Source organism: Camelus ferus, chromosome 22 (assembly GCF_009834535.1).
Source record: "Camelus ferus isolate YT-003-E chromosome 22, BCGSAC_Cfer_1.0, whole genome shotgun sequence".
Lineage (NCBI taxonomy): Eukaryota > Metazoa > Chordata > Mammalia > Artiodactyla > Camelidae > Camelus > Camelus ferus.
In genome coordinates this window covers 19,603,162-19,629,637 of record NC_045717.1, presented here as the reverse complement: position 1 = coordinate 19,629,637, position 26,476 = coordinate 19,603,162, and the positions used below count along the sequence as shown (strand labels likewise).

Sequence of the window (26,476 nt, the reverse complement as noted above, 5' to 3'; positions counted from 1 at the left end):
TGAAAACGGTAATAATAATTGGCACACAAGAAGCCACAGACTGGGAGAAAATATTTAAGAACTTGTGCTCAGCATCTACAAAGACCTCTTGCAGCTCAATAAGATAGAAAACTCAATTTTAAAATGGGCAAACAACTTGAAATGGTGATTCGGCCCTGAGATCCGAATAAGCTCAGTGTGTTTGAGGAGAAGCCTGGCCTGGTGGGGAGCAGATGAAGAACTGGACAGGGGCTGGGCTGGGGTCCAAGGCCAGAGGTTTGGACTTTATTCCAACTGACTGGGAAGGAGGTGGGGCTCTTCTCCGGGACACCTATATTTTCTATATAGAGCCATCAGGAATCTGCTCACATTGCTCAACCCCTTCTGTGCAGAGTCCTGTCCCTGGGCACACACACTAGGGCACACACCTTTACACCAACGTTCTGGAGAACATGGGTTTGAATCTGGGCTGCCTCTTACCAGTGGGGGTAATCAGAAAACTGCCACTCACTCTCAAAATTCATCTTTGTCTATTACTGAGGCAATAAAATCTAAAACATGAGACTATTGTAAGGGCTTCAGGGATAGACATCTGGAATACATTAAGAGTTTAATAAACAGTAGCTAACATTAGTAATTTGTGGCAAAGTTCCAAATTAAACAAGATACATCCTCCTCCAGCATCAGATTTGAAGACTGGAGGATTATCTACTGAGAAAAATCTCAGACTTACCTTTAAGCATGCATACCAACACACACACACCAAAAAAAAAAAAAAAAAAAGCAACAAAAATGCAGAATTTTTAGGTGCAAGGGTTTGTGTAACTTTTGAAAACATGCAAAATGAAACTATGTCTTGTTAAAGTAACACATGTAAGTAGCTAAAGTTTAAAAACACCTGAGAATGATAAAATACCAAATTCTGGAGGTCAACCTTAGTGGGGTGGAGGCAAAAGAAACTAGGACAAGCCCATAGGGTCTTCAAACTATTAGTCACATAGATCTGAAGTGAAAGATCCAAAGCAAGTATAATCTATGCTCAGATTTGAATGAAGTAGGGGTGCATTCCTGGGTGATCGCTGTATTATACTTTGTATTATACATGCTTCACCCTCTCCAGCCTTCACTTTTAACATGGCCTCTACCCCTCCCTCCATTTCTGTATTTGTCTGTTCATCAGGTCTCCATGCCTCCCCACCCACCAGTGTCAGCTCCTGAAGCCAAGGGCCAGAGCCAGCTTTGCCCACTGCCGAGCCTTCAGTTCATAAACACCGCTGGTACTTAAGAAGTGCATACTTATTGCATGAATATTTTTCTATATGACTGGATTATTTAATTTGAAATAAATAAGCAAAAGATTTGAGTGAGGAGCCCTTGGAAGATTGGTGCCTACAGGCTCTGGGACCAGCAAAACCCATGTCCTTAGCTGCCTACCAACTGCACTGGGTATGAGTGGCCTTGTGGTTACTTAAGAAACCGTCCATGTTTCCCCAAGTCCACTGCCCTTGAAGACGTGGAGTGACATGGTGGCTGGGAGCAACTCACAGATACGGGTGTGAGATCTCACTTACTGTTCACCGTGAGTGGTGGGTTCGTGGAGCTTTAACCTACCCATTCATCTCTCCATTCTGGGCTCATCTGAAATCCTTATGAGAATTTTTTTTTAAAGAGTGGCTTTTTAAGGGGAGAAAGGGATGAATGGGTGGAGCACAGAGGACTTTTAGGGCAGTGAAAACACTATGACACCGTAATGATGAATCCACATCACCATACATTTGTCTAAATCTGCGTACAACACGGGGCGTCAACTGTCATGTCAAATATGGACCTGGGTGATTATGTGTCAAGGCTGGGGGTATACAGGAAATTTCTGTACCTTCAGCTCAATTTTGCTATAAACCTAAAACTGTTCTTTAAAAAAAAAAAAGGGCAGCTTTACAGGCTTACCTTGCTATGTGCCCCAGCCCACCAATGCCCCAAGGCTCCCAGTTAGTGGGGATCCTGGCTCCTGGGGGCCCCCAACACCCGCCTCGGCCTCCCCTTCCCACATGACCCTTCCACAGGCCTAGGAAGTTCTGTTCCTTTCACCTAGAAGAGGCCTGGCATCAGTAGGTGATCAGTAAATGTTTGATGGAGCGAGTCTTCCCTGGGGGGATCTGGCTTAGGTGGGCCAGGAGCTCCCGAGGATCTAAGACCTCCAACCCACCACACCCCACATCTGGGGCTCAGCACCCTGTCACCCCTAAGGAAAGGCACCAGATGAGTGCAACTGCCCACTTTATTAGCCAGCAACTGGCCCGTAGGGCCCCTCAAGGCCCACCCTCACAGGTGGACAACAGAATGAACCTGCTACCCACTCCCCTGTCCCTGGGACCCTGGGGCCGGTGGGGAAGAGGAGATACCAGGGGCAGGGGGATGGCCTCACAGAGGCCTTGTAAATACAAGGGGTCACTGGCAGGGATGCAACGGGCAGCAGGGTCTTGGGGAAGGCGGCCTATGCAGGGTGGCTCATGTCATGCGGCCTCCTGTGTTGGAGGGGGGTCCCCGTTCGTTGTCCAGGCGGCACAGGGGACTGTCGTACACCATCTGCAGGTTCACCTTGTGGCCCACCAGCTCCCGGATATTGTTGATGCCATATTTGATCATTGTTGGCCTTGGGTGGGGGGAAGAGGATGGGATGGACATGGTTTAACACAAGGTCAGGTCATGTTCTATTCTGATCAGACCCTCTCTGAGGGCTCCCACCTTCCTTGAAGTAAAAGCCCAAGTCCTTCCCGGGGCCTGCAAGGCCCTGCACAATATTCTCTGTCACCTCCCCACCCTCGTCTCCTCCCACTCTCAGCCTTCACTCATTCACTCCTAGCCACAAGGGCCACCTCGGTGTTCTCCAAACACAGCAGTCAAGTTTAAGCCTCAGGGCCTTAGCACTGGCTATTCCCTCTGCCTAGAGCATCCTTCCCCAGATAACCTCATAGCTTATCAATTCATTCACCTCCAGTCTTTGTTCAGATGCCATTTCCTCCACGAGACCTTCCCTGACTATGTTTCCTTAACTCTCTCTGCTGTGTTTTCTCTGTAACAGTTACTGTTTTGGGCTACACTCTAGGCTTTATTTGTTGAACTTACTTATTTATCTTGCTAATTATCATCCTTCTCATTCCACCAGACACCCCTGACACAGATGTGTGTGTCGTAATCACGGCACAGGACCAAGCACATGGAAGGTGCTCACTAATGGTCTGTCAGATAAATGAACGAATGGATGGGGCTGCAAGTGTGCAGGCCCCATGCCTGGCAAGTCACCCAACTGAGGCAGCCAGACATCCAAAGGGGTTTGGGTACTCACCGCTCCAGGGAAAGGCCCCAGGCAATGACTGACACATTCTCGGGGAGCCCCATGGGCAGCAGCATCTCGGGGCGGAAGAGCCCAGAGTTTCCCACCTCAACCCACTTCTTCAGACCTGTGGAGGCAGAGTAGGGTGGCTCGTGTGGGTGATACTGGGCCTGGCAGTTAGCCTGGGAGGTGGGGTGTGGGCTTGGCAGTGACGGGGACTGAGGCTGAGCGGTGGGCAGCCTGAGACCTCCTTCCCCGCCCTAGTAGTGGGTTCTAGCCTGACCTTGGTGGTAGCTGAACACCTCCATGCTGGGCTCAGTGTAGGGGTTGTAGGTCGGCTTGAAACGCAGCTGGGTGATACCTGGGTCGGGGGAGGCAGGCAAGCAGAACAGTGAGGATAAGGCTGATGATCAAGGCATCTTCCCACTGCCCACCAACACTGCCTGCCCCAGCCTGCCTGCTTACCCAGCTTGGTGAAGAACTCCCGCAGGACGCCCATGAGGTGGCCCAGGGTGAGGCCGTGGTCAGCCACGACGCCCTCAATCTGGTGGAACTCAGCCAGGTGTGTGGCATCCAGGGTCTCATTCCGGAACACACGATCGATGGAGAAGTACTTGGCCGGTGTGAAGGGCTTCTAGGGGTTACAAGCAGGCCAGGCCCCAGTGTGGGTGAGAAGGTCAGTATGACAGCCCCCTGCCCCCTGCACTGCCCAAGCCCAGCCACACCTTCTGGGCCAGGTGGTAGAGGGCGCGGGCGCTGGCTGATGTTGTGTGCGTGCGCAGCAGGTTTTTCCGAGCCTCGTCCAGCTTCCAGTTGTACTTGTACCTTCAGGGAGACACGCAGGAAGCCCATGAACTAGCTCTTGGGCCCCCAACCTCCTTCCCTGTGACACCCCAAAGTCCTGATGCCTCCTCACCCCAGTGAGCCGTAGCCACCCTGAGAGTGAGTCCGCTTGACCCGATGGACGTAGTCCATTGGCAGCTGCAGGGCCTGGGCTGGATCTGGGCAGGACAGAGCAACATCTGGTCAGTCAAGGAGCATTTCTCAAATAGCCACTACACCGAAAACAGACAGTGACATGTGCAGCTCCCTCCCTTACCCCCTACAGCAGCCAGAAGGCACCTGAGGACACCTGAGTCAGTCACATGTCTCTTTTGCCCAAAATCTTCCATGGCTCTCATCTCACTTGGAGAAAAAGCCAAAGCCAAATTTCTCTCTGTGGCCCAGAGTGCCCTGCACACTGTCCTGTTACCTCACTGCTCCTGTTTCCTCCCACTCCTAATTGATCGTTTCCTCAAGTCACAGGGCCTCCCTGCTCAGTGGTCAGCACACCAGGCATGTGCCAGCCTCAGGGGCCAGGTCTCCCCCACCAGAACATGCAGGTCTCACCAGGGCAAGGACTTCTGTGCCGTTCATGGCTGTGACCCAAGTGTTTAACAGAGACTTCAGCACACAGTAGCAGCTCAGTGACATATGATGCTTGAATGTGCAAGTTCTTATGGTTCCTTCCAGACACAATTTTACTACGCCTGAAAAGCCTGATACTGAATCCCAACTCTACTACTTGGAGGCTGTGACCCTGGGTAAGTGATGTCCCCTCTCTGAGCCCCAGTTTCCTCATTTGCAAAAGGGGGTTAACAGTCTACTTCCTATAGTTGGTTGGAAAATTAGGATAGTGACTGCTCAATAAGTTTTGGATGCCATGGTGATGACCAGGACGCTGTTGTCCCTGGCCAGGTAATGGGCACCCAACAGCCTCCTGTTCCCTCCTGGTGGGGAAGACAATGACCTTTGTTGGACAGTCATTCAATTTCAGAAAGTACTAAGGGCTGTGGAAGAAAAAACAGAGACCAAGATGGAAGACAAGTGGTGGGAGATTTTAGAACTTGGGGAGGCAACGGCATGTCAGGGTGGTCTCTCTGAGGTGACACCTGTGCAGAGGTTTGATGCCGGAGCCCACCATGCAGATCTGGGAGAAGACAGTTTTCGGCAGAAGGCACAGACCAGCAAAAGCCCTGAGGTAGCCAGGAAGGGAGGTGGAAGGAGGTCACAGAAGTTGACGATGGTGGCTCACATAGGCTTTGCTAGCCGCACTGAGGATAGAGTTTACCCTGTAAAATGGTATGTCACCCCGAAAGGCTCTGCCTAGGCTGAGCACCTCTGATGGTGTGGCGGGGCTCACCCACCTTGCAGGAAGAAGGTGTCATGCTGGTCACGTGCTGGGTGCTGCTGGGGCTGGAAGAGTGCATCAAAGTTCCAGAAGGAGCTCTCAATGAAATTGTCAGTCGGCATCTCGGTGAACCTGGTGGGAGACGCAGCCTGACTGCCCTGCCTGTGTCCAGCAGCTGGGCTGGCCCTGCCCCAGGCCCTGTGCTCACCCCATCTCCAGGAAGATCTGCCGGAACTGGGTGCGGACCTTGAGCAGGGGGTGCAGGTGGCCACTGTCAGGGAGGACGCCGTGGGCTGAGAAATTGTAGGGCTTGAAGGGCCGGTCCCGCCAGGAGCCACTATGGAGAGATGCAGGATACATGGGCCTGGTCGGGGCTGCCTACCACCCACATCGACCCCCAACCCTGGGGCTGCCCCCTACCTGGAGATCATTTCTGGGCTCAGCTCCGTCTCCTGCTTGGAGATGCTGGTGCTGAAGGCACTACCCTTGCTCACCCAGTAGGTCTTCAGAGTCCTGAGGGGAGAGGCAATGCTGTCACCTCTTCCAAGCAGTCTCCCCTGACCTCCCATCTGATGTTGACACCAACATCACCCACTAAGTCACTGTGTTGTATTTTTATCCCAACACTTATCATCACCTGAAATCCTCTTATTTGACCCCCACCTACATCCCTATGTTTTGGCGATTATTCAGTGAACAAACATTTACTGAGAACCTACTGTGTGCCGGGGCCTGTTCAAGGCACTAAGCATATAGCTGGGAGTGATAACAACAGGTCAAGTTTTAAGGATTTAATCTATGCTAGGCTCTGTTCCACTGAAATCACCCCATAATCTTGTGAAAAGGGACCATTTTACAGAGGAGTAAACAGAAGCCTGGAAAGATCAGGGGACTTGGTAAAGGTTACAGCTAGTACATGGCAGAGCTGGCAATCGGGCAGCCCCACTCCAGTCTGCGTTCTTTTTACTGCCATGCTCCTGCTACGTCTGCTCAAAGGAGATGTCAGCCCAGTGAGTGCAGAGCCCCAGCCTGTCCGAGTCCCAGCATTCACTAAACTTCAGACAGTGCTTAGTCTGCAAAGGAAATAAACAAGGGCACAAGGGATGGAGACTAGAAGTGAGGAGCTTTTATGGAATTCAAAGGGAGGAAGGGTATCAGGGTGGCCTCTCTAAGGTGACACATGAGCAGAGGCTGGATGTCGGAACTTGCACTGGAAAATAGCAGGAAGACCCTTCTCGGCATAAGGCACAGCACAGGCAAAGGCCCTGAACTGGCATGAGCCTGGCACGTGTGCCTGACACGCACAGTGTGAAGGAGAGCTGGGAGGAGATTGACAGCACCATGGCCCAGGGCAGGTGGGACGGCTCGCCTTCCCCTCCCCCTGCTCCAGGGCCATGCAGGTGACACGGGTGCGAACCTGGGGGTGGCACCCACTCACACTTCAGTCAGCAGCTTCCTCTTCCGGAGCTCACTCCTCTCCTTCTCTCCCAGCTTCTCAGCCTGTCCACCCCGGACCGTCTGGAGCCGCCGCTGCACCTCATCCTCCACGCTGTCCACCTGCCTCGATGATGGGAATGAGGGGCCGCAAGGGCCAGGGGCCCACCAGTCTGCCCACCCTGCTCGACCATCCCCTGGCAGGGACTCACCACTCGGAACACCCGGGGCCCGTCAGCAGCACTCTTATCCACCCGGATCCACTTGTTGGACATGGCCTTGCTGAAGCCCACCTTGCCACTGGGCAGTCGCTAGGGGATCAAGGCTGCAGTGAGCGGGGCTCAAGGGCTGCCATCACCCCATCACCTCTCTAGACCCTGCCCGCCCCCACCGGCTCCTACCATGAGCTCGCTCTGGGGCAGGCCCTCCGAGGGGATGCTGCGAAACACTCGGGCCTCATGGCTGCCCTCCCGAGCAATCTCCTCGCCCTCCGCGGTAAGCTCCCAGCGCTTGGTGGAGCGCAGCTCGGCCTGGATGATCTGCAGGAAAATAGGGGGACACAGGCAGGGACAAGGCTCAGATCCAGGCACCCTTCTGCCATAGCACCAGGTACATGGTTGAAAGCACAGCCTCTGAAGCCAGCTTCACACCCCAGCTGCACCATTTCCCAGCCGACTGATCTCCCCCTCCTGAGCCTGGGCTGATCTTCTGTGACCTAGGGATGATGATAAAAAGTATTCACACCTCCCAGGGTGAGGTAAAGTACTAACAGTGTTGCCTGCCTGACAAAGAACAAATTCTTCCTATCACTTCTGAACCTGGGAAAGATTTTTATGATCTCAGGTGAAAGGATTTATCTGCACACTTACAAGTTTGCATCCCAGTACCTGGAGTGTCAGAGAAGGACGGGAGTTGGGGTGTGTATGTCCACATTACACGCGGGAACCCTAAGCTCCACGAAGAGGATGGGCTTGGGTTACACAGAAAAAGACAAGGGCTGGGTGGGACCCACAGGTCCTAGCTCTCTTTTCATTCTAATTCCTATTACACTTGCTGTGTAATCTTGGGAAAGTTGCTTAACCTCCCTGAGCAAAATTTCTTATTCATGAGAGAAAGGTGTGGTGGACTCTACCTCAGAAAGTTGTTTTCAGGAGTCACTAAATCAATACACAGAAAGGATGTAGAGTGCTTAGCATGCAAGAAATGCTGCATAAGTTCTAACTACTGATACTACTACTATTATTTTACCATCACTGTTCTTAGACTGAATTACATTAAATTACCACTACTTAACCATCTGTAACCTACACAAATGTCAATTTCAATCAAGGTACTGTCATCCCATACAACATAGCTTCAATTCCTTTGTGCACTGATGACCTTAGGCTTTGCAGCCTGAGCACCTAATTTCAAATCCAGGATAGCCTTTTCCTTCTGTTGACACTGATCAAGTGTCTGACCAGTGCTCAGAAGTTGTCACATCTGCAAAATGGGGATAATAACAGCATCATCATCCTAAAGTTACATCAAAGAGTGGATAATAAATAAAGCTAAGACTAGAGTGGGACACAGAACATGAGCTTGATGAATAGACAGCCCAGATCTGTTCTTTTGAGTCGTGGATCCAGCCTCCTGGGTGAGCCACAGGTCCCTCAGCATCCTCTCCCTCTGGCTCCATCACCCTTCACTTGTTCAAGTTAGAAGGCTGAACTTCATCAGTGGGTGCTCCTCCTACCTTGCCATGAATTTCATTTCATTCCTTCTCCTGAATCGTTTCTCCATTCCAGCTGCCTCCCTATAGCCAGAGACCACACCCTCTAGTCTGAGAATGTGCCAACCTCTGCCCTTGTCCCCTCACCTCCAGTCCTGCCCCTGCCAATCCTTCCCAAGAGTGATGGAGGCAGTTTGCACATCTGAGTGGCTCCAGCAACTGCCACGGCCCCCCAGTACCTCGGTGAGATAAAGACCTACAATACCTTGCAAATTCTGGCTCTGTTGGTCTCTCTCACCACTTGCCTCCCCACCCCACCGATCCCCAAAATGCCATGACTTTCCTCCTCAATGCAGAAACCCGACTCAGCTGTTATCTCCTTTGGGATGATCCCCAAGTCGGGGTCAACTGTCACCTCTGAGTTTCCTGTGCTTTCACCACTCTGGTCACTTGGGTATATCCCCCATTAGACTACAATCTCCGTGAAGGCAGCGACTGCGTCTTTCTTGTCCACCAGCATACTCCCCACTCCCTGACAGTGATCATGCCTCAATAGACATTTACTATATGAGGAAAGTCCGTGAGCCCGGGCCCTCACAAGTTCCTGACTCTCCGCCTGCGCACCCTCGGCTGGACGCATATACCATTACCCTTATCCAGGCCTCAGAGTTTGGCCTGTAGACCGAGCCCTCCTGGCAAGGGAACCACAGATGAAAAAGCTAGGAGGCCCGGCATCACGGGCCCCGCTCACCTCGCCCAGCGCCTGCAGGCTCTTCACGGCGCCCACCACGGCCTGGTGCTCCACGCCTAGCTCGGCCGCCAGTTCTGCGCTGTCCAGACCGCCATCAGCCGCCTCCAGCCGCCGCAGCAGCACCTCCGCCACGGGGCCGTCTGCCATGGCTGCTCCCAGTGCGCTCGGCGTGTCCCTGCCGGCGACCAGAACAACCGGAACCGGAACCGGCGCCGGGAGCGTGCGCCGCCATCTTGATTGTGGTGTATCACGTTGAGGGCTCGAGTGCCGCCATCTTGAGTGTGTCACTTGAACTTCAGGCGAGTTAAGGACCCAGTCCTAGCTGGACTGGTGGTGTCTGGTTGACCAGAGAGGTCAAATTAATGCCATCAAGGACAGACTCACAGCATTGTTTTAAACTTCACCTACCCCGCCTGCAGCGGGCTGTGTGACCTTAGACTTCCCCCTCTTTGGACCAGAGTAGTCACCCTTCGAGGATTTTTTTTCTTTTTACATTTTTTTTCTTGAGTTGTAGTCCTTTTACAATGTTGTGTCAAATTCCAGTGTAGAGCACAATTTTTCAGTTATACATGGACATACATATATTCATTGTCACTTTTTTTTTTGCTGTGAACTACCACAAGATCATATATATATATATATATATATATATATCCCTGTGCTATACAGTATAATCTTGTTTTCCTATTTTGCATATGCCTGTCGGTATCTACAAACTTTGAAATCCCAGTCTGTCCCTTCCCACCCCACTCGAGGATTCTTTTTTACCCCACAGGAAGGCTGTGGGTGGTGGGCTCCAGAGATAGTCATTCTGCTAATGTCAACTACTTTAAAATTTTCAAAGGGAGGCTGGGTAGGGACCCAACTCTATTTACATACGGGAAAAGTACTCACTTAATAATAGTTACAGTCGAAGTAGCAGCCAACCTCTATGGACATTCTCCAGTGTGCCCAGCCAGCCCAGTGCTAAGTTCTTCAGGTGTGTTATTTTATTTTCCCCAGAAGTATATGACGTAGATAGTGATATAATTTCCATTTCACGGATGTGAAAATAGAGGCCTAGAGCATGATATGCCTTGCCCAAGCTACTGTAAGGAGCTGGTGGAGATGGTGTCAGAAATTATAAATACCCCAGAGCCTGACTTCTCCCCTCATCCTCATGCTTTGGGAATCTCAATGTCAGGTATATAACTCATAGTATAGATCAGTGCTGTCCCATATAAATATTATTTGAGATAAAAATGTAATTTTACACTTTCTAGTAGCAATGTTAAAAACAAAGTGGGTGAAATTAATTTGAGAATTTACAGAACCTAAAATGTCCAAATTATTGTTTCAACACTCAATATAAAAGTACTAGTGAAATAGTATACATCCTTTTTCATACTAAGTTTTCAAATTCTTTCTGTGCCTCAGCTTTCTCACTTGGATGGAAATGTCTGCAAGCCCAGGTTATTGTGGGAATTAAGAGAAATAGTGCCCACACATGTACATCATATTTGCTGATACTGAATGGAATGTGGACTGTGTGATGGGTGCTATTCCAAGCAGTAAACATTTACTCATTAGCCATCACAATTGTTGTTTAAGCCTGGAAAATGGGGTTACTAATATCCCTGATCCTAGGTCTACAGTGAAGTTCTGATAAAAATTCAGAATACATCCCTCAGAGTCTCCTCTTAGTTTCAAAGCACTTTCCTCATTTTTGTTTGTTATGTATTTCCCACAGGAGTCTTTTTTTCCTTCCTTCTGTCACACATCAAGTAGGTTTTAAGCTTGTTCTGTGCCAGGTGCTGCAGGAGACACTGGGGCATGGTGGGGTGAACAAGACAGGTATAGTATGTACCTGTGGGCAGGAAGCACCAAGCCTGTGTGTCCATGACACATGGTGGAAAGAAGGGAAGGCGAGAAGGTCAGGGGAAGGCCTAGAGTGGTCATCCTAGACTTGGGGGTCCTTGTGGACCAGGTTGGGCAATACCGGATACTGCCTCATGAAGGGGCAGAACCTCAGCATCTCCAGGATTCCTCATTCCTCCCTTTTCTAAGTCCCCACCCCTAGAGGGGAAGCACTTCCTTCCCACCCTTTGTCTAGGACCCCCCTCCTTCACTGCTTCCGCAGTTTACTCCCACTTCCTAGGTCCAGGGCCTATGTGCTCAGTTTGGGAAACCCCCAGCTTTCCTTCCTACTTCTTGCAGCCTAGGGGAAAAGAGCTGGTGTCAGTCACTGTCAGTCATGTGCCTTTGGCTTCAGAAGAAGGCTCTAGGCTTAAGGGTCCTGCCCATCTCCCTTGAACCTTATCTTCCCGACCATCTGTCCCTTTTTTTTTCCTCCCCAACGGAACCCCCTGCCCTCTCATCCTCAGCCGTTTAATTGCAAAAGCAGGCCGTTTGTGGGAGACCACAAGACAGCGACCACTTTCATTTACAGGCCGAGGAGGCGGGGGGGGGGGGTGAAAGAGCGGCTTTAACAAGGGGAACAAACAACCTATAGCCACAACTTCGAGCCGTCTGGGCTTCATTTTCCTTGTCCCAGGACATTTCTCAAAGCTTTAACAGCATCTCTGCCAGGCAGCAGCTGGCCAGGGTCGCTCCTTCTGGCTTTTCAGTAACTTCCCTGACTTCAGAGTGGCTAAGTGACTTGCCCCAGGTCACACAGCAGCAGTCTGACAGGCTGCCAAGGCAGTAGGGGCCGCACGGAGGAGAGGCGGCACTCTCCCAGCAGGCTTGCATGGCTCTGGTGCTGGGCTGAAATTAATCTCCAGGGCTGGATGCTATCTGCTCCATTCTAGGCGGGGAGGTGGGTGGGGAGAGTCGGAGTGGGAGGAGTTCCCCAAATTCAGGGTAGAAAAAGGCTACGAAAACCTTGCCTACCCGTCCTGGTAGAGGGGATAAGCGGAGTAGAGGCTGGAGCAGATCCGCAGTTCTGCACTGTAGCACCTGCTCTCGCGCGGGTTCTTTAAACCGCCAGATCGCTAGCGAGGCGCGCGGGCAAGGGCGGGGTTGGGCCGAGGTCTGGTCACATGACCTAGCCTGAGGCGCTCCCGGCCCCCACTCCACCGGTGGGCGTCCCCCACAACGCGTGGTCGACCTTCATTGGCCAGTGTTGCGGCCAATAGAAATCGGCCATCTGGGAACCCAGCGTTCCGAGGCACAGTCTAACATGCTGAGCCGACAAAGGTCCAATGGAAAGGCACGGCTATGTGCACAGACCAATGTTAAGGTGGGGGAGGCGGGCCAAGAGGCCGGACCAGGTTGGTTTGAGAGGCGGTCGGGTATAAAAGCGCGCGGCCGGCAGCAGCGTCCGTCCCTATTGCAGAGCAGCTGCTGTAGGAGTGACTTAAAGGGCTTGCCAGCCGCCGCCTCCTCGGCCCGCCATGCTGCTACCGGTGCCGCTGCTGCTCGGCCTTATCAGCCTGGCCGCCGTTGAACCCACGGTTTACTTCAAGGAGCAGTTTCTGGACGGAGGTAACGCCTAGTCCCGCCTCGAGGCCGTTCTAACGACGCGGCTGGCCCCCCATTCCATATCTGCGTGTCGCCTGTAATTACTGCTCAGCGGGCCAACACGGTGGCCCTTCAGGGACTAGAGCTGCAGGCGATCCTTCCCTCTGCGTCCCTGGGGAGCGTGTAGGGCGAAGTGGCCTTCCGCGGCGGGAATTAGGGTTCACCCGAGGATGTTTAAGCCTACGGAGGTGTCAAATTAGAGGTTGGGGCGGGGGCAGTCGAGGTGGGGGGCGAATCTCCTTTCTTGCTCCTACCTGTTTGTGGCTCCTGGTAGACGTTTGATAGGGGATAATCAACACGGCGACGCTGACCTGCCCCTTTCATCCTTTAGACGGGTGGACCGATCGCTGGATTGAATCCAAACACAAACCGGATTTTGGAAAATTCGTTCTCAGTTCCGGCAAGTTCTACGGTGACCAGGAGAAAGATAAAGGTAAGAGCTCAGGGTTGGGTGCTCAGATCCAGGAGGACTTCCTGGAGGAAGCCCTAGCCACCACACAGTTTGGGTATCTCTAGGAGCAGGGCAGGTGGAGGAAGCGGGAGTCGTCTATATCTCTCATCCTTAGGGTGCCCCGGGGATTGTGGCCGAGCCCTGACCTTACTACCATCCCTTGCTAGGGCTGCAGACAAGCCAGGATGCCCGGTTTTACGCACTGTCGGCCAGATTCGAGCCCTTCAGCAATAAGGGTCAGACGCTGGTGGTGCAGTTCACCGTGAAACACGAGCAGAACATCGACTGTGGGGGCGGCTATGTGAAGCTATTTCCAGATGGTTTGGACCAGACAGACATGCACGGAGACTCCGAATACAACATAATGTTTGGTGAGGGGGCCCCACCCTGGTGCTGACTTCTGATTAGTTAGAGGGAATCTGAAACCCCGTAATTTCTTCACAGCCTTTGAAAGGGGGTCTTCAGGGCACAGAAAACACTTAAATAGGGTTGACTTTTCTTTGGAGGGGAAGCTGAGGGAATAGTTGAAGTTGGCAGCAACTTACTGCATTTTATCATTGGTTGAAGATTGGTAATTTCTACGATTTTATGTAGGCGTTGCCCAATTCTACAAGTGAAGATAATGTGAATTCCAGAGCACTGATTTTTTTCTTTTTTTAAATGTCTACCTACAGTACCTTAGAGCCAAGATCATCTCTTTTTTGAGCTTTACAGACCTGAATTTTAAGAACTAAGTTTTCTTTTTTTAGAGGGACTGGGGGGCCTATAATGGTAGGTAGCCTCCAGCTCTGATTGGACCTGCTCCTCACCTAGGCCCGGACATCTGTGGCCCTGGCACCAAGAAGGTTCATGTCATTTTCAACTACAAGGGCAAGAACGTGCTAATCAACAAGGATATCCGTTGCAAGGTGTGCCTGGGGGTGGTGACAAATGGCTGTCTGGGGAGGTTCAGAGACCGGTCTGGTGGGCGGGGCCGCTCAACTTCCACTCTCTTCAGGATGATGAATTCACACACCTGTACACGCTGATTGTGCGGCCCGATAATACCTATGAGGTGAAGATTGATAATAGCCAGGTGGAGTCAGGCTCCTTGGAGGATGATTGGGACTTCTTGCCACCCAAGAAGATAAAGGATCCCGATGCTGCAAAGCCTGAAGACTGGGACGAGCGAGCCAAGATCGATGACCCTACAGACTCCAAACCTGAGGTTGGTTTGTGGGCAGGGGCTACCCCCTATGAAGGGTGCGGAGGAGACTGGGCCAACTCTGACCTCCTTGTGTATCTTCAGGATTGGGACAAGCCTGAGCACATTCCTGACCCTGATGCTAAGAAGCCTGAGGACTGGGATGAAGAGATGGACGGAGAGTGGGAACCACCAGTGATTCAGAACCCAGAGTACAAGGTGAGCCTGGGGCTCTGAGCAGGATGGTGTACAGTGGAGAATGCACTCCCCTCCGCTCACCCACCAGTTCCCTTTTGCAGGGTGAGTGGAAGCCCCGGCAGATTGACAACCCGGATTACAAGGGCACTTGGATCCACCCAGAGATCGACAACCCTGAGTACTCCCCTGATAGCAACATCTACGCCTATGAAAACTTCGCTGTGCTGGGCCTGGATCTCTGGCAGGTGAGACACAGGGAAGAGGAGGTGCCCTAAGGGACCTCAAGTGCTCGGGGTCAACCCAAGAGGAAAGGGACAAGAGAGATCTGACTCCAAAATGGTGCCTTTTTTTTTTTTTGAAGAAATTCCTGATCTGTATGGAGTTCTTACGGCACCCACATTGAAATTGTACTTACTGTGTGCCTGGTACTTTTTTAAGTGTCTGTATGGGAACCAACTTCATTTAACTGCTCCCAACAACCTAGACAGTAATTAGATAACCCCATTAGAAAATTAGGTTCACAGGCACCAAATTTTTTTGTCCCCCTTAACAGAGGCACTGGGGATTGAATGCTGTACCAATGAGCTATAACTCCCTACCCATCTAGGGACTGAATTTTTGTTCTGTTCAGTGCTGTACTTTCTGCACCTCGAATGGTGCCTGGCACATAGTAGGTACTGGGAAAATATCTGAAGAAGGGAGTCAGACCCCATTTTACAGATGAAGAAACTGAGGTGCAGAGAAGTGAAGTCACCAGCCTAAGATTGCATAGGCAGGAAATGGCAGAGTTGGGGTTTGAACCCAGGCAGGCTGTTTTTTACCTCAGCATTAGATGCAGCATTGTGTAGTGGTTATGGGAACATGGGCAGGAGCCCTTGCCAAGGCCAACAGGTATCCCCCTCTGACCACTCTTCCACCCTCCCCCACCCTGGCCCTATCCAGGTCAAGTCTGGCACCATCTTTGACAACTTCCTCATCACCAACGATGAGGCCTATGCTGAGGAGTTCGGCAACGAGACATGGGGCATGACAAAGGTGGGAGCAGGGTCCAGTCCTGGGCTGGTGAGTGGGCAGGGCTGGCAGGGGAGTCCAGGCCCTGAGGTGTGTGGTTTGCACACAGGCAGCAGAAAAGCAAATGAAGGACAAGCAGGATGAAGAGCAGAGGCTAAAGGAGGAGGAGGAGGACAAGAAGCGCAAGGAGGAGGAGGAGGCAGACAAGGAGGACGAGGATGACAAGGAGGAGGACGAGGAGGACGAGGATGACAAGGAGGAGGACGAGGAAGAAGATGCTGCCGCTGGCCAGGCCAAGGATGAGCTGTAGGGGCCACACCACCACCTCCAGGGTTGGACTGAGGCCTGAGCGCTCCTGCTGCAGAGCAGGCCGCGCCAAATAATGTCTCTATGAGACTGGAGAACTTTTTTTTTTTTTCCAGGCGGGTTCTGATTAGGGGTGGATATTGGTTTTGTCCCCCCCACCATCCCCCCCTTTTTTTTTAACTGGTGTTTTGTCTCTGATTCTCCTTCAGCCCTCATCCCTGGCCTTCATCTTTCTTAATTTGACATTTTCACCTGTCCCTTGCTCTCCTCAGATCCCTTAGTTCCCCTCCAACTTGGGGACTCAGGGTAGATTGGGATATGGTGTGGAGGAGAAGCCCCAGGCCCAAGATTCCATCTTTTCATCTTCCCTGGATCCCAGAGGGGTGTAGGGGAAGAGGGTGGTATCCCCAGCCTTTCAGCACTGAGGAAGAATGGGGCTCTTAGGACCTGGGCTCTGACCCACCCCCGCTTTCTTCCCCGCCCCCAGAAATGGGCCACTTCTGAGTGGGGCAGCGGGTTCTAGCTCGGCTCATACTGAGAATGTAAGAACTACAAACAAAATTTCTATTAAATTAAGTTTTGTGTCTTCCTCCTGTGTCTCCTTTTGTGGGAGGTGACTTAAGTGAGGCTCATTTTTCAGCCACTAAAGTGTTGGCTGAATGTCCCATAAGGTTACAGGGGCCCTTGTTTACCCCTAGAATCCCAAATGAGTGGGAAAGAGTAACTTAAAAGTACTGTTACAGAGACTCCATGTATTAACTCTTTTGAGTCCTTGCATAAAACTGGTGAGTTGGTTTTAGTACCAGTTTGATGAGGAGACTGAGGTCCAGACTTTAAGAGGTGGGACAGGGATATGAGCCCACACCTTAGCCACTATCTCATACTGACTGTTTTATACTGAACCGCTTTAGTATATATGTACCTCTTTTACCTACTAAGGAACAAGATTACATAGAGCTATTGGAGAGTTTTAAACATCTTAGTACTAGCCAAAAGATTTTTTTTTAATAGTCAAGGAAGTAGGTTTAGAGATTTTATTTAGCATGCCTGTGTTCTTCGTTGGCCAAGTTGGGATTTGAACCTTTGGAAGGGAAAAAGGTGGCCTCAAGGGAAGGTGCAGAAATGCAGAGGGTCTGGCTCCACCTCTATTGGGTTTCATGAGGCTGCCACTTAAGTCCAGTAGGTAGTTGGAAACTGATGTGCCTTGCTGCAGGAGAGGTAAGAATCAATGAAGCCTGGCCTATTCTGGAAGCTTATGGTGTGCAGTGAAGGGAGAAGCAGCAGGACCAAGTTAGAATTGGGTAATGCACGAGAGGTGACAGGTAACTGCCTGGAGTCCTACTTGGATGGGAATGGTGAGAACAGGTTTGGAGGCAAGTTCATGGTCAGTTGAGGACTTTGGAGGATGGGGAAGTCCACCCACTAACTGGAAGGTAAGCCCATCGCCATCCAGTCAGCCACAGCACCCTCTTCTGCTTTGGCTAACCAACCTTTCAATTCTTGTTCTTTGGATAGGACTTCACGCTTCCTTCCTGTGGCCTGTGGCCCAGCCCCAGCCTTCTGGGAAGCCTCCAGGATTGATGTATCTAGCGAAAGTTTAAGGAGGGAATTTTGTATTCAATGTAGGGAAGACTAGAAAGTTACATCTTCCTTAAATACTTCAAATGGTCAGGAAAGGAGCTGCAGAGAGATGGGAGACCTAGGAATTAGAACTGCAGATTCATTCAAAAAATCCAGCTCTTGCCTCACGAATGAATGGGGCCACAAGATGGCCTTGTGTCCCTGCTTCCACAGCCAAACATGTTTAGTGTGTGGGATTTGTATTTTTAATTGTTGGTAACTTTCAAGTATCCTTTATAGGTTTTTCAGGGCTTGACAGGCTTCCTGTCAGGGTGGGCAGACCAGAATAAGCCCCAATTGGAACGAGCAAAAAAAATGAACACAAGATTTTTATGGAAGAAATACAAGTATCGATACATGTACATGAAAATTTTGCTCAACGTCAGCAAATAAATGAAACTTACGGGCGCGAAACTGGGGACATCGGAGCCATTTTGTGGCCGCATGACGTCACCGCTGACGGGCATGGCGTCACTCGCAGGAAGCCACGTGATGGTTGTGCTTGCGGAGTGAGAAGCCACCTCCCGGCCAAGGGGCAAAGTTAAGTCTGCGCATGCCTCGCTCGAGGCCACAATTGCGCACGCTCACGAAGGACAAGAGGGGCGCGCGCAGGTCACGTGCTCCGGTGGTCGGCGCGCGCACCGCCTGCCCCGGAAGCGGTCTGCGTGCGGCGCGGCTGGGCGCTAAGATGGCGGCGGCGTGAGTTGCATGTTGTGTGAGGATCCGGGGGCCGCCGTGTCGCTCGGGCCCCACCATGGCCGTCACCATCACACTCAAAACGTTGCAGCAGCAGACCTTCAAGATCCGCATGGAGCCTGATGAGACGGTGCGAGCCAGGCCGGAGCCCGGGAGCGGGAGCGACGGGTGCTGGGGTTGGGGTGGGGGCGGGGAGGCCGACATCCCAATGGGAGAGACGGGGAAGACAGCGGGGGGCCGGGCCTTGCCCATTCCCTCAATCTGCCCGACTTCCCCGGACCACCCCCAACCCCGATGGTTCCCGGCCCAGCCCCTGGTGGCTCAGGCAGTGCTCTTGGGTCAGTCTCCGGGCGAGGCCCCACCCCCGGGGCGCCCGCCAGGCCCCGGCTCCAATGTCAGCGTCCTCGCGGGGCGCGGGAGCCACAGGCTCAGATTCCTTGCCGTGCCGCTTTCTCTGGGACGGGTCCTCTGAGTTGCCAGCTTTGTAGGCGTCTCCTCAGGACGTTGGTGGCTGAATCTGGGAGTAGTGACCAGGATATGCTGAGTGATGACAGCAACGACGATGATAATGATAATAAAACGGCTTGAGTTTCAGTGGTCTGTGTTTGTTCTTCACCAGTCGCTGAGCGTTAGTGCTATCTTAACTAAATCTGCAAAGTAAGCTTGTCATTCGGAGACTCTGAGTCTCCCCATTTTACAGATGTGGAAACTTAGGGGTTAAAGAAGTTTGCTACGAAAAAAAGAAAAGTTTGCTACAGTCCCAAACAGGAAAGAATAGCAGAGCTGGAATTCAATTTGGATTTATCTCAAGTGAGAGTTCACAGTCTAAACATGATGCTGTGTTTTTAGCTGAAAAGAGACTACTTAGGACCTATCAAACATATGTTTTTGGTACTTTCTGCACAACTTCCCCCATGAGGGAGACACTGAGGTTCACTTTTGTAGAAAAAGAAACATGCTCAGATTTTTTGACCAGCCCAGTTGTTTGACTTTGGGCAAGTTAGTTGACCTCTCTGTTCCTCTCTTCTCAAATATGAATTGATGCTAATGATAACTATTTCACCCAGTTATAAGGCTTTAAGCTGGTGACACATGTACATTTACAATAGGACTGTCAACTTAGGATTCTCTCAGTAAAAGCCACTGTTGGCAGCTTGAAGTGAGGAACCCTTGTATCTCCTTTTTGTTCTGTAATTCTATTTTTTTCTTTCTTTTTTAACATCATGTTTACACCATCTGAAATACATATTTGCTTTTTCTTCTTCCGAATTAGTGTCATGTCCATGAAAACAGGGACTTAGTATTGTTTTATTTTCTGCTAAGTCTTCAATGCTTAAAACTATCCCTGGCCCATACAAGTATTCAGTGAATATTTGTTGAATGGTGGAACGGCCTATGCTTGATTTTGAAGCTTAGCCCCTCAGCCTTCAGGTCTTGCTGTCACCCCCCCCAACAAAACTAGAAGGGAAGAGAGAATCTTGGGGTTTGCAATGACTGTGTACCCCTCCCTTCAGGTGAAAGTGCTAAAGGAGAAAATAGAAGCTGAGAAGGGTCGAGATGCCTTCCCCGTGGCTGGACAGAAACTCATCTATGCTGGCAAGATCCTGAGTGATGATGTTCCCATCAGGGAATATCGCATCGATGAGAAGAACTTTGTGGTTGTCATGGTGACCAAGGTGGGTGAAGAGTGCTGGTTGGGACACTGGGTGGGTGGATTAGCTGGGGAGCTGGCAAAGAGCCTGTTTGCCCAAGAGAGATTAGCCATGAACGGGGTGGGGCTGAGCTGCAGTGGGATGTTGGGGCTAGATAGAAATACTGATGCTTGCTCCATTTTTCTGGCTTTCACAGGCCAAAACTAGCCCAGGCACCTCAGTACCCCCAGAGGCCTCACCCACTGCTGCCCTGGAGTCTTCCACATCCTTCCCATCAGCCCCTGCCTCAGGCATGTCTCATCCCCCACCTACCACCAGAGAGGACAAGAGCCCATCGGAGGAATCAGTCCCCACGACGTCCCCAGAGTCTGTGTCAGGGTAAGGTGGGGAACAGCAGCCCCAGCTTGGGCCCTGTCTTCCCAGCACATTTCAGCACCCACATTTGTGGTTCCACACACCTGGGGGAGGGCCAGCCACCAGAAGCCAGGGTCCGATTTCTCTCTCTTGAATTTGCAGCTCTGTTCCCTCTTCAGGTAGCAGCGGGCGAGAGGAAGACGCGGCCTCCACGCTAGGTGGGTGGGTGGTCCCCAGAGCAGAAATGACTGGGTGCCCCAGCCATCAGCTGGGCCTCATGTGGGTGTGGGAGGGCTTGGGAGCTGCCCTTCCCTCTCCTTGGTACCCAGCTCTTGCTGCTCCCTCCACAGTGACTGGCTCTGAGTATGAGACGATGCTGACGGAGATCATGTCTATGGGCTATGAGCGGGAGCGGGTCGTGGCCGCCCTGAGAGCCAGCTACAACAACCCCCACCGAGCCGTGGAGTATCTGCTCACGGTGAGGTGGGGCCGCTGCCTCCTGGGGAGTCCTCAAGGGAGCATGTGGGCTTCAGTGCCCTGCTGGGTGGTCAAAACCTCCCTCTCAGAGACTTTGGGTTATGGTTCTGGCCAGGAAGGACTTCCTGTGGGAGCCTGGACTTGAGCAGTGGGGTGGGCCTGTGGAGGGCAGAATGGAGGTCTCACTTGTCTCCTACCAGGGCTGAGTATGCAGGAGGGAGGCCATGGGCAGTCTGTGCTTTGAGCTAAATAGGACTCCTGACAGGGAATTCCTGGGAGCCCCGAGCCAGAACACGGTTCTGTCCAGGAAAGCCAAGCGTCTGAGCAGCCGGCCACAGAAGCAGGTGAGTGGATTGGGAGGTGTGCAGGTAGCGTGTCTGCTGTAAAGGCATCTGACTCATCTCCCCCATACTTCAGGAAGCCCAGGTTGGTGTCTGACCACACACCTTCCTTCTGCCAGCAGGAGAGAACCCCCTGGAATTCCTGCGGGATCAGCCCCAGTTCCAGAACATGCGGCAGGTGATTCAGCAGAACCCGGCGCTGCTGCCTGCTCTGCTCCAGCAACTGGGCCAGGAGAACCCCCAGCTTTTACAGGTACTGCCCTGGGCACAGAGTGAGTCAGTACGGTACCCCCTGCCCTCCCCAGTGGGTACCATAGCCCTAGAGAGTGAGCCTGGCCCAGCATGGTAGGTAGGAGTCTCTACGCTTGGAAAGCAAGACTGGAAGACAGCCTCCCTGCGACCTAATGACCTACGTGGTTTTGTGTAACGCTCCCAACCACGTTGCAAGGTGTGGGTGGTACCATCATCACCATCTCTGGAGGAAGATGCCAGAGGCTTGGAGCAGCCTGGCAACTGGTGGAGTGTGTGTTTGCATCCAGCCTCTGGGTCCTTTGCTCTGACTCAGCTCTGCATTTTAGCTGTCGGCTTCATCTTTGTCTTTAGGGTTGCATGGCAGCACCCAGGACCACTGTGCTCAGTAGGGCTCCATCCTGCCCTTGCAGGTTCCTGAGCAGAGGGGCAGTGGCCCTAGGGTGTGACAGGGTCCTCTAGGTCCTCTGTGAAGGCCTGTCTCTCCTGGTTCAGGCTTCTACCCCCCAATTTTTGTTGCTGTTTGGCCAGAATAGACACTCTCTAAATATCTGCTGGGTGAATGAGAAAGCAAGGGCTGTGATTGGGACCTAGGGAAGGGAGGACAAGGGCTGTGGGTCAGCATCCCTTCACCCGTCTTCACAGCAAATCAGCCGGCATCAGGAGCAGTTCATCCAGATGTTGAATGAGCCCCCTGGGGAGCTGGCAGACATCTCAGATGTGGAGGGTGAGGTGGGTGCAATAGGCGAAGAGGCTCCGCAGATGAACTACATCCAGGTGACACCGCAGGAAAAAGAAGCTATAGAGAGGGTAAGAGGCCTGGCTGCGGGGTGACCTCATGGGTGGGCAGGGTCCCCACCTCCTGCTCATACCTGCCCATCTTCCCACAGTTGAAGGCCCTGGGCTTCCCAGAGAGCCTGGTGATCCAGGCCTACTTCGCTTGTGAAAAAAATGAGAACTTGGCTGCCAACTTCCTCCTGAGTCAGAACTTTGATGACGAGTGATGCCAGGAGGCCAGGCCGCCCATCGACCCCTCCTTCTACAAAAGTTTTATAAAAGAAAAAGTATATATATATATTCACGTTTATTTAAGAAGTGGAAAAAAAAATCAAAAACCTAAAAAAAAAACCCACCCCAATTTCCCCCTCCTAAAGTGGCCCCTATTCCTGTCTTGGCCTGAGAAGACCTGGGCCAGACAGCTGTCCCCCCTTTCCCCCGCCCCAGCCCAGCCTGCTCCAAGGAGCTGGCAGGACTGGAGGTGACAGATGGGCCCCTCTTGGCCTCTGTCCCAGCTCCCTGCAGCCAGATGGAGAGGCGGCTGCTTGCTTCCCCATCCCCCAAAGAGCCCCTGAGACCTCCCCACTCCTCTTCCAGGGCGAGGGGAAGCTGGAGCTGTAAACTTTGATCCTCCATTGGAGTGGCCCAATCTTTCCATCTGGGGTGAGCACTCAGAGGCCCAAGATTCCCCTCCCTGGTCTGGCTTTGGCCTCCATCCTGCATCCCTTTGCTGGGGAGGAGGAAGCCTGGTTTGTCCCACCTGGGGAGGGGGAAACATCAGAGTTGCTCTGGAGGTCAAGGCCACCCCCCACCCCAGAACAGAACCGTGTCTCTGATAAAGGTTTTGAAGTGAATAAAGTTTCAAAAGCCAGTCCTGTGGTTTGTGCCTGCTGGGGCTTCCCACTTCAGCTTGTCTGGGTCTGGGGGCTGGTTGGGCCCAGGAGATGCAGGCATGCCACAAAGGGACAGAGGGCTCTGTCAGCTTCTGCAAATTGTGGCGTCCAGTGTTTCCACCCCCTCCCCCCAAGCTGTCTCATTCCCAGGCAGTGGGCCCCAGCCCTGGCTCAGCCTTGGAAGGGCTGCTTCTCCCTGCCCCCCACCATCATCACCACAGTCTGTTTTGGCTACACTTCCCCCCTGGTAATTGGCTAATTACTGGAGATTAATGTTGGTAAACAGAAGCCTTCTTCTACACTGCCATCTGCTCCTCCATTATTTCCCCATTGCATCCCCCTTTCTCTCCCCCCAAGCCCCGGAGTTAGTCGGCCTGGCCTAGTGTCCCTGAGTGAGCAGAGCCAGGGAAGGGTGGGGGATTCCCTGGCTCCAGGTGTTGGGCAAAGAACCAGGGTGCCCAGGGAGGGACATAATGAGAGGACACAGCTCTCTGAGGGTGGGGCTATCAAGCAGCAGGTTTTACTGGGAAAGAACACAGCTCAAGAGCTGGGTGTTGCAGAGGCTGCTGGGTCCTCGGCTACAGCAGCGGCCATTGCAGCAGCTCGTGCCTCCTTCTTCTTCCTTTGTTTCTCTTCCTTGAGGCGCTTGCGGTGCTGCTTCTCCAAGTCCTGCAGCAGCTCCTGGAAGCGGGCACTCCGTGGGTCCACGTGGTATCCCAGGCGCTCCTGGGCCTCAGCCTGCAGCCGGGCCCGCCGCTCCTTGTCTGCTTGCTCCTTCTCCCTACGCTCCTGCTGCTGCCGCCGCCAGTTCTCAATCATCTGTGGCATCTTGGCCATGCGCTCTTCAATGAGCTGCTCCCTGCAGGGGTAGAAGGGTAGTCAGTGAGGGCAGCCACTCCCAGCCAGAGCAGCCCTCATCCACATCCCATCCCAAGCCTTTGCCCACATCCTGCCTCTCCAAGTTGAAAAACTTAACAGTGGCCATTAAAACTGTCAAGAAAAGTCCTTGACAAGTGAAGAAAGAGGTAGGAGAGAGAAACTAACTTGTGTGTGACCTTGAGCACAAGAAAGCCAAACCCCAGTAACCCCAAGGAGTAGACCCCAAGTCAACCCAACATCTCCCTAAGCTGTCTGCTGAGCCATTCAAGTGCTGCATATTATGTGGGGCCATTCCCACAGCTCACTCCATCCTACAGATGTCACTGAGCACCCACTGTATGCCAGGCCCAGTTCTAGGTGCAAGAGTCAAGGCAAGAAATGGGTTGGACCTTTCCCTTCAATCTTACGAGTTTTTAGGTGCCAGGCACAGTCCCATTTTAAGGATTAGAAACATGAAGCTGAAAGAACTAAAGCCCCATGTCATGGTTATCCAGCTGGGAAAACTGGCTTTATGAGAGACAGGGGTCACATCCTAGCTCCACTGTTCACTGCCTGGGTGACTGGACAAGTGACTTCCTCCCAGGATGAGTCTCCTCATCTATAAAGAGTGTTCCTCTTAGAGCTGTTGTGAGGACAGGAACAAACACCAGGATCACACCTGCCTAACTTTGGCTGCCCCTCCCTCCAGTAAGTGGTGGCATGTCCATGTCCCTGGTCTTGCCGTCATTCTTCCCTCAAGTCTAAATCCTTCAGACCTGCCTCCAAGTCCTACCTTTGCCCTTGACTCCATGCCCCATTACCCCCAACTCTTCCCCAGCCACACTGATGTCCAGGCTGTTCCTTAAAGCACGTTCCTATACCTCAGGGCCTTTGCACCAGCTGCTCCCTCAACCAGGAATACTCTCCCTAAGATCTTCCCATGGTTATGTCTGGCCATTCAGGGGTCTGCTTAAACATTTAAACATCAAGTTCGCAGAGCGGCCTGAGGCCTACCAAACCAAAGGTGCCTTTGGGCGTGCACTCACCACCCAATTTATTTACCTAATGGCTCTCAGTTGCCATATGAAATAATCTTTGTTCCCTGCTGTGTCCTCAGCACCCGAGACAAGGTCTTGCACACAGCAGGCATTCGGTAAAGATTTGTTGATTAATGACTAAATGAACCGTTATTCATAAGTCTTGTTTTGCATGTCGGTGAGCAGGAACATAAATACTGCACGGAAACCCCGCGATAAGCGGCGGATCAAGTAAGCACTGTTGGGGCACAATCCACCCAAGGCCTGCAGCCCCGCGCCTGCTCGACCGCACGCACGCACCTGGCTTGACGCTTCTCCTCCTCGGCCAGCTGCTGCACCCGCAGCGACTCCTGCATGGCCGCCAGGCTCGGGTACCATTCGCGCTCCTCAGCCTCCAGCTCACGCAGCTGCTCCCGCGACGGCCACAGAGAACCGGCGGCCACCCCGGAGGCGGCGCCATGCCGCGCGAACTGCTTAGCCACATGGCGTGGCCCCAGCTGCCAGCGCGGGGTCAGCGGGTCATCCGGGTCCGGCCAGCAGGGTCCCGGCGAGCGGCGCGGAGGCGGCGGCGCCCGGTAGTTGCGGGAGCCGGGGCCCAAGGTCGACGCCAGCCTGAGCAGGCCGCGCGCTTGCCGCACGGGCGCAGCCATCTTGGCCGTGCGGGGTCCTCGCGGGCTGGCCGGGCTGGCCAAGGCGCTGCCTGCGCGTGAGGGCTGCTGGGGGCCTGGGCCCGCGAGGGGCTTCCCGGCTGCCTCAGTGCCAGGCAGGGAGAAGGCGCGGCGTAGTGTAGTTTTTACACGTCTTCACGTATAATTTTAAATTTATTGTACCAGTTAATTTATTAAAATCGTCTCTTTAATTTGTATTTTAAAAATAGCATTTAGTTTTTAGTTTAAAATTTAAGTGTTTGAAATTTAAACAATAATTTAAAAATTTATTTAAAACCTTCACGTAGCATTTCAATTTTTTTGTCGTACGTATTTATATTTTAATTTAAATATTCTAAATCTGTTTAAAACGGTAAAGTATTTAAATATTTAAACATTTGTTTAAGTATTGTTCATAACATTTTATGCTTTTAGGTTTGATTTTAATATCTTTATTAACATTTTAATTTTGAATAATTATTTAAAACTTTAACGTTTAAATGTTTATATTTCTGTTTAAAACATTTAAATTTGTAACTATTATTGGAGATATTTATGTGGAAATTTTATTTTAAATTCTACTGTAAATATTTACTTTATGCCTTTTAATTTAATTTTTTGTATCTTGAAATGTTTGATCGTTATGCAGAAATTAAACATTATTTTTTAAAAAGGATTTCCACTTTAAAAAAGAAGGAAATTCTGACTCATGCTACAGCATGGATGAACTTGAAAGACATTATGCTGAGTGAAATAAGGCAGTCAGAAAAGGACATAGATTATATGATTCCACTTATATGAGGCCCCTAGAGTAGTCAAATTCATAGAGTGGTTGGAGGGGCAGGG

The 26,476-nt window shown here is 51.9% G+C and overlaps 4 protein-coding genes across 5 annotated transcripts; 2 read left to right on the top strand and 2 right to left on the bottom strand.

The window, feature by feature from the left end:
* Window positions 1-2,239: 2,239 nt before the first annotated feature.
* Window positions 2,240-9,585, bottom strand: FARSA (phenylalanyl-tRNA synthetase subunit alpha). The gene is given in 14 exon segments (XM_006175379.3): window positions 2,240-2,525; window positions 2,527-2,632; window positions 3,326-3,440; window positions 3,597-3,674; window positions 3,779-3,947; window positions 4,039-4,138; window positions 4,230-4,314; window positions 5,500-5,615; window positions 5,692-5,820; window positions 5,904-5,996; window positions 6,922-7,040; window positions 7,130-7,228; window positions 7,319-7,456; window positions 9,380-9,585. Coding segments are annotated over 14 exon segments (1,527 nt in total). The 5' UTR covers window positions 9,527-9,585; the 3' UTR covers window positions 2,240-2,492.
* Window positions 9,586-12,674: 3,089 nt separating this feature from the next.
* CALR (calreticulin) lies at window positions 12,675-16,618 on the top strand. Its single transcript, XM_006175378.3, has 9 exons — window positions 12,675-12,844; window positions 13,212-13,313; window positions 13,499-13,702; window positions 14,145-14,239; window positions 14,329-14,538; window positions 14,620-14,733; window positions 14,814-14,957; window positions 15,655-15,747; window positions 15,833-16,618. Exons 1-9 carry the CDS (start codon window positions 12,754-12,756, stop codon window positions 16,031-16,033), a joined length of 1,254 nt encoding a protein of 417 aa, XP_006175440.3. The 5' UTR covers window positions 12,675-12,753; the 3' UTR covers window positions 16,034-16,618.
* Window positions 16,619-18,193: 1,575 nt separating this feature from the next.
* RAD23A (RAD23 homolog A, nucleotide excision repair protein) lies at window positions 18,194-23,066 on the top strand. 2 transcript variants are annotated; one of them, XM_032465512.1, is made up of 9 exons: window positions 18,194-18,475; window positions 19,860-20,021; window positions 20,194-20,375; window positions 20,514-20,569; window positions 20,702-20,829; window positions 21,094-21,172; window positions 21,292-21,422; window positions 22,064-22,228; window positions 22,309-23,066. In XM_032465512.1, exons 1-9 carry the CDS (start codon window positions 18,404-18,406, stop codon window positions 22,420-22,422), a joined length of 1,089 nt encoding a protein of 362 aa, XP_032321403.1. In that variant the 5' UTR covers window positions 18,194-18,403; the 3' UTR covers window positions 22,423-23,066. The 2 variants fall into 2 exon arrangements, with proteins under 2 accessions (XP_032321403.1, XP_032321402.1); XM_032465511.1 differs by having other exon boundaries at window positions 18,199-18,475; window positions 21,289-21,422; window positions 22,309-23,063.
* Window positions 23,067-23,580: 514 nt separating this feature from the next.
* GADD45GIP1 (GADD45G interacting protein 1) lies at window positions 23,581-25,669 on the bottom strand. The gene is made up of 2 exons (XM_006175377.3): window positions 25,284-25,669; window positions 23,581-23,947 (listed from the first exon to the last, which is right to left on the bottom strand). The coding sequence occupies exons 1-2, from the start codon at window positions 25,631-25,633 to the stop codon at window positions 23,629-23,631; spliced, it is 669 nt and encodes a 222-aa protein (XP_006175439.2). The 5' UTR covers window positions 25,634-25,669; the 3' UTR covers window positions 23,581-23,628.
* Between the last annotated feature and the right edge of the window lie 807 nt (window positions 25,670-26,476).

Coding starts and splice junctions, on each gene's coding strand:
- CALR (XM_006175378.3), top strand. CDS start 12,754: ATGCTGCTACCGGTGCCGCTGCTGCTCGGCCTTATCAGCCTGGCCGCC. Junction 13,314..13,498: donor TGACCAGGAGAAAGATAAAG/GTAAGAGCTCAG, acceptor ATCCCTTGCTAG/GGCTGCAGACAAGCCAGGAT. Junction 14,734..14,813: donor TTCAGAACCCAGAGTACAAG/GTGAGCCTGGGG, acceptor TCCCTTTTGCAG/GGTGAGTGGAAGCCCCGGCA.
- GADD45GIP1 (XM_006175377.3), bottom strand. CDS start 25,633: ATGGCTGCGCCCGTGCGGCAAGCGCGCGGCCTGCTCAGGCTGGCGTCG. Junction 23,948..25,283: donor GAGGAGAAGCGTCAAGCCAG/GTGCGTGCGTGC, acceptor CTACCCCTGCAG/GGAGCAGCTCATTGAAGAGC.
- RAD23A (XM_032465511.1), top strand. CDS start 18,404: ATGGCCGTCACCATCACACTCAAAACGTTGCAGCAGCAGACCTTCAAG. Junction 18,476..19,859: donor GCATGGAGCCTGATGAGACG/GTGCGAGCCAGG, acceptor CCCTCCCTTCAG/GTGAAAGTGCTAAAGGAGAA. Junction 20,830..21,093: donor CCGTGGAGTATCTGCTCACG/GTGAGGTGGGGC, acceptor GACTCCTGACAG/GGAATTCCTGGGAGCCCCGA.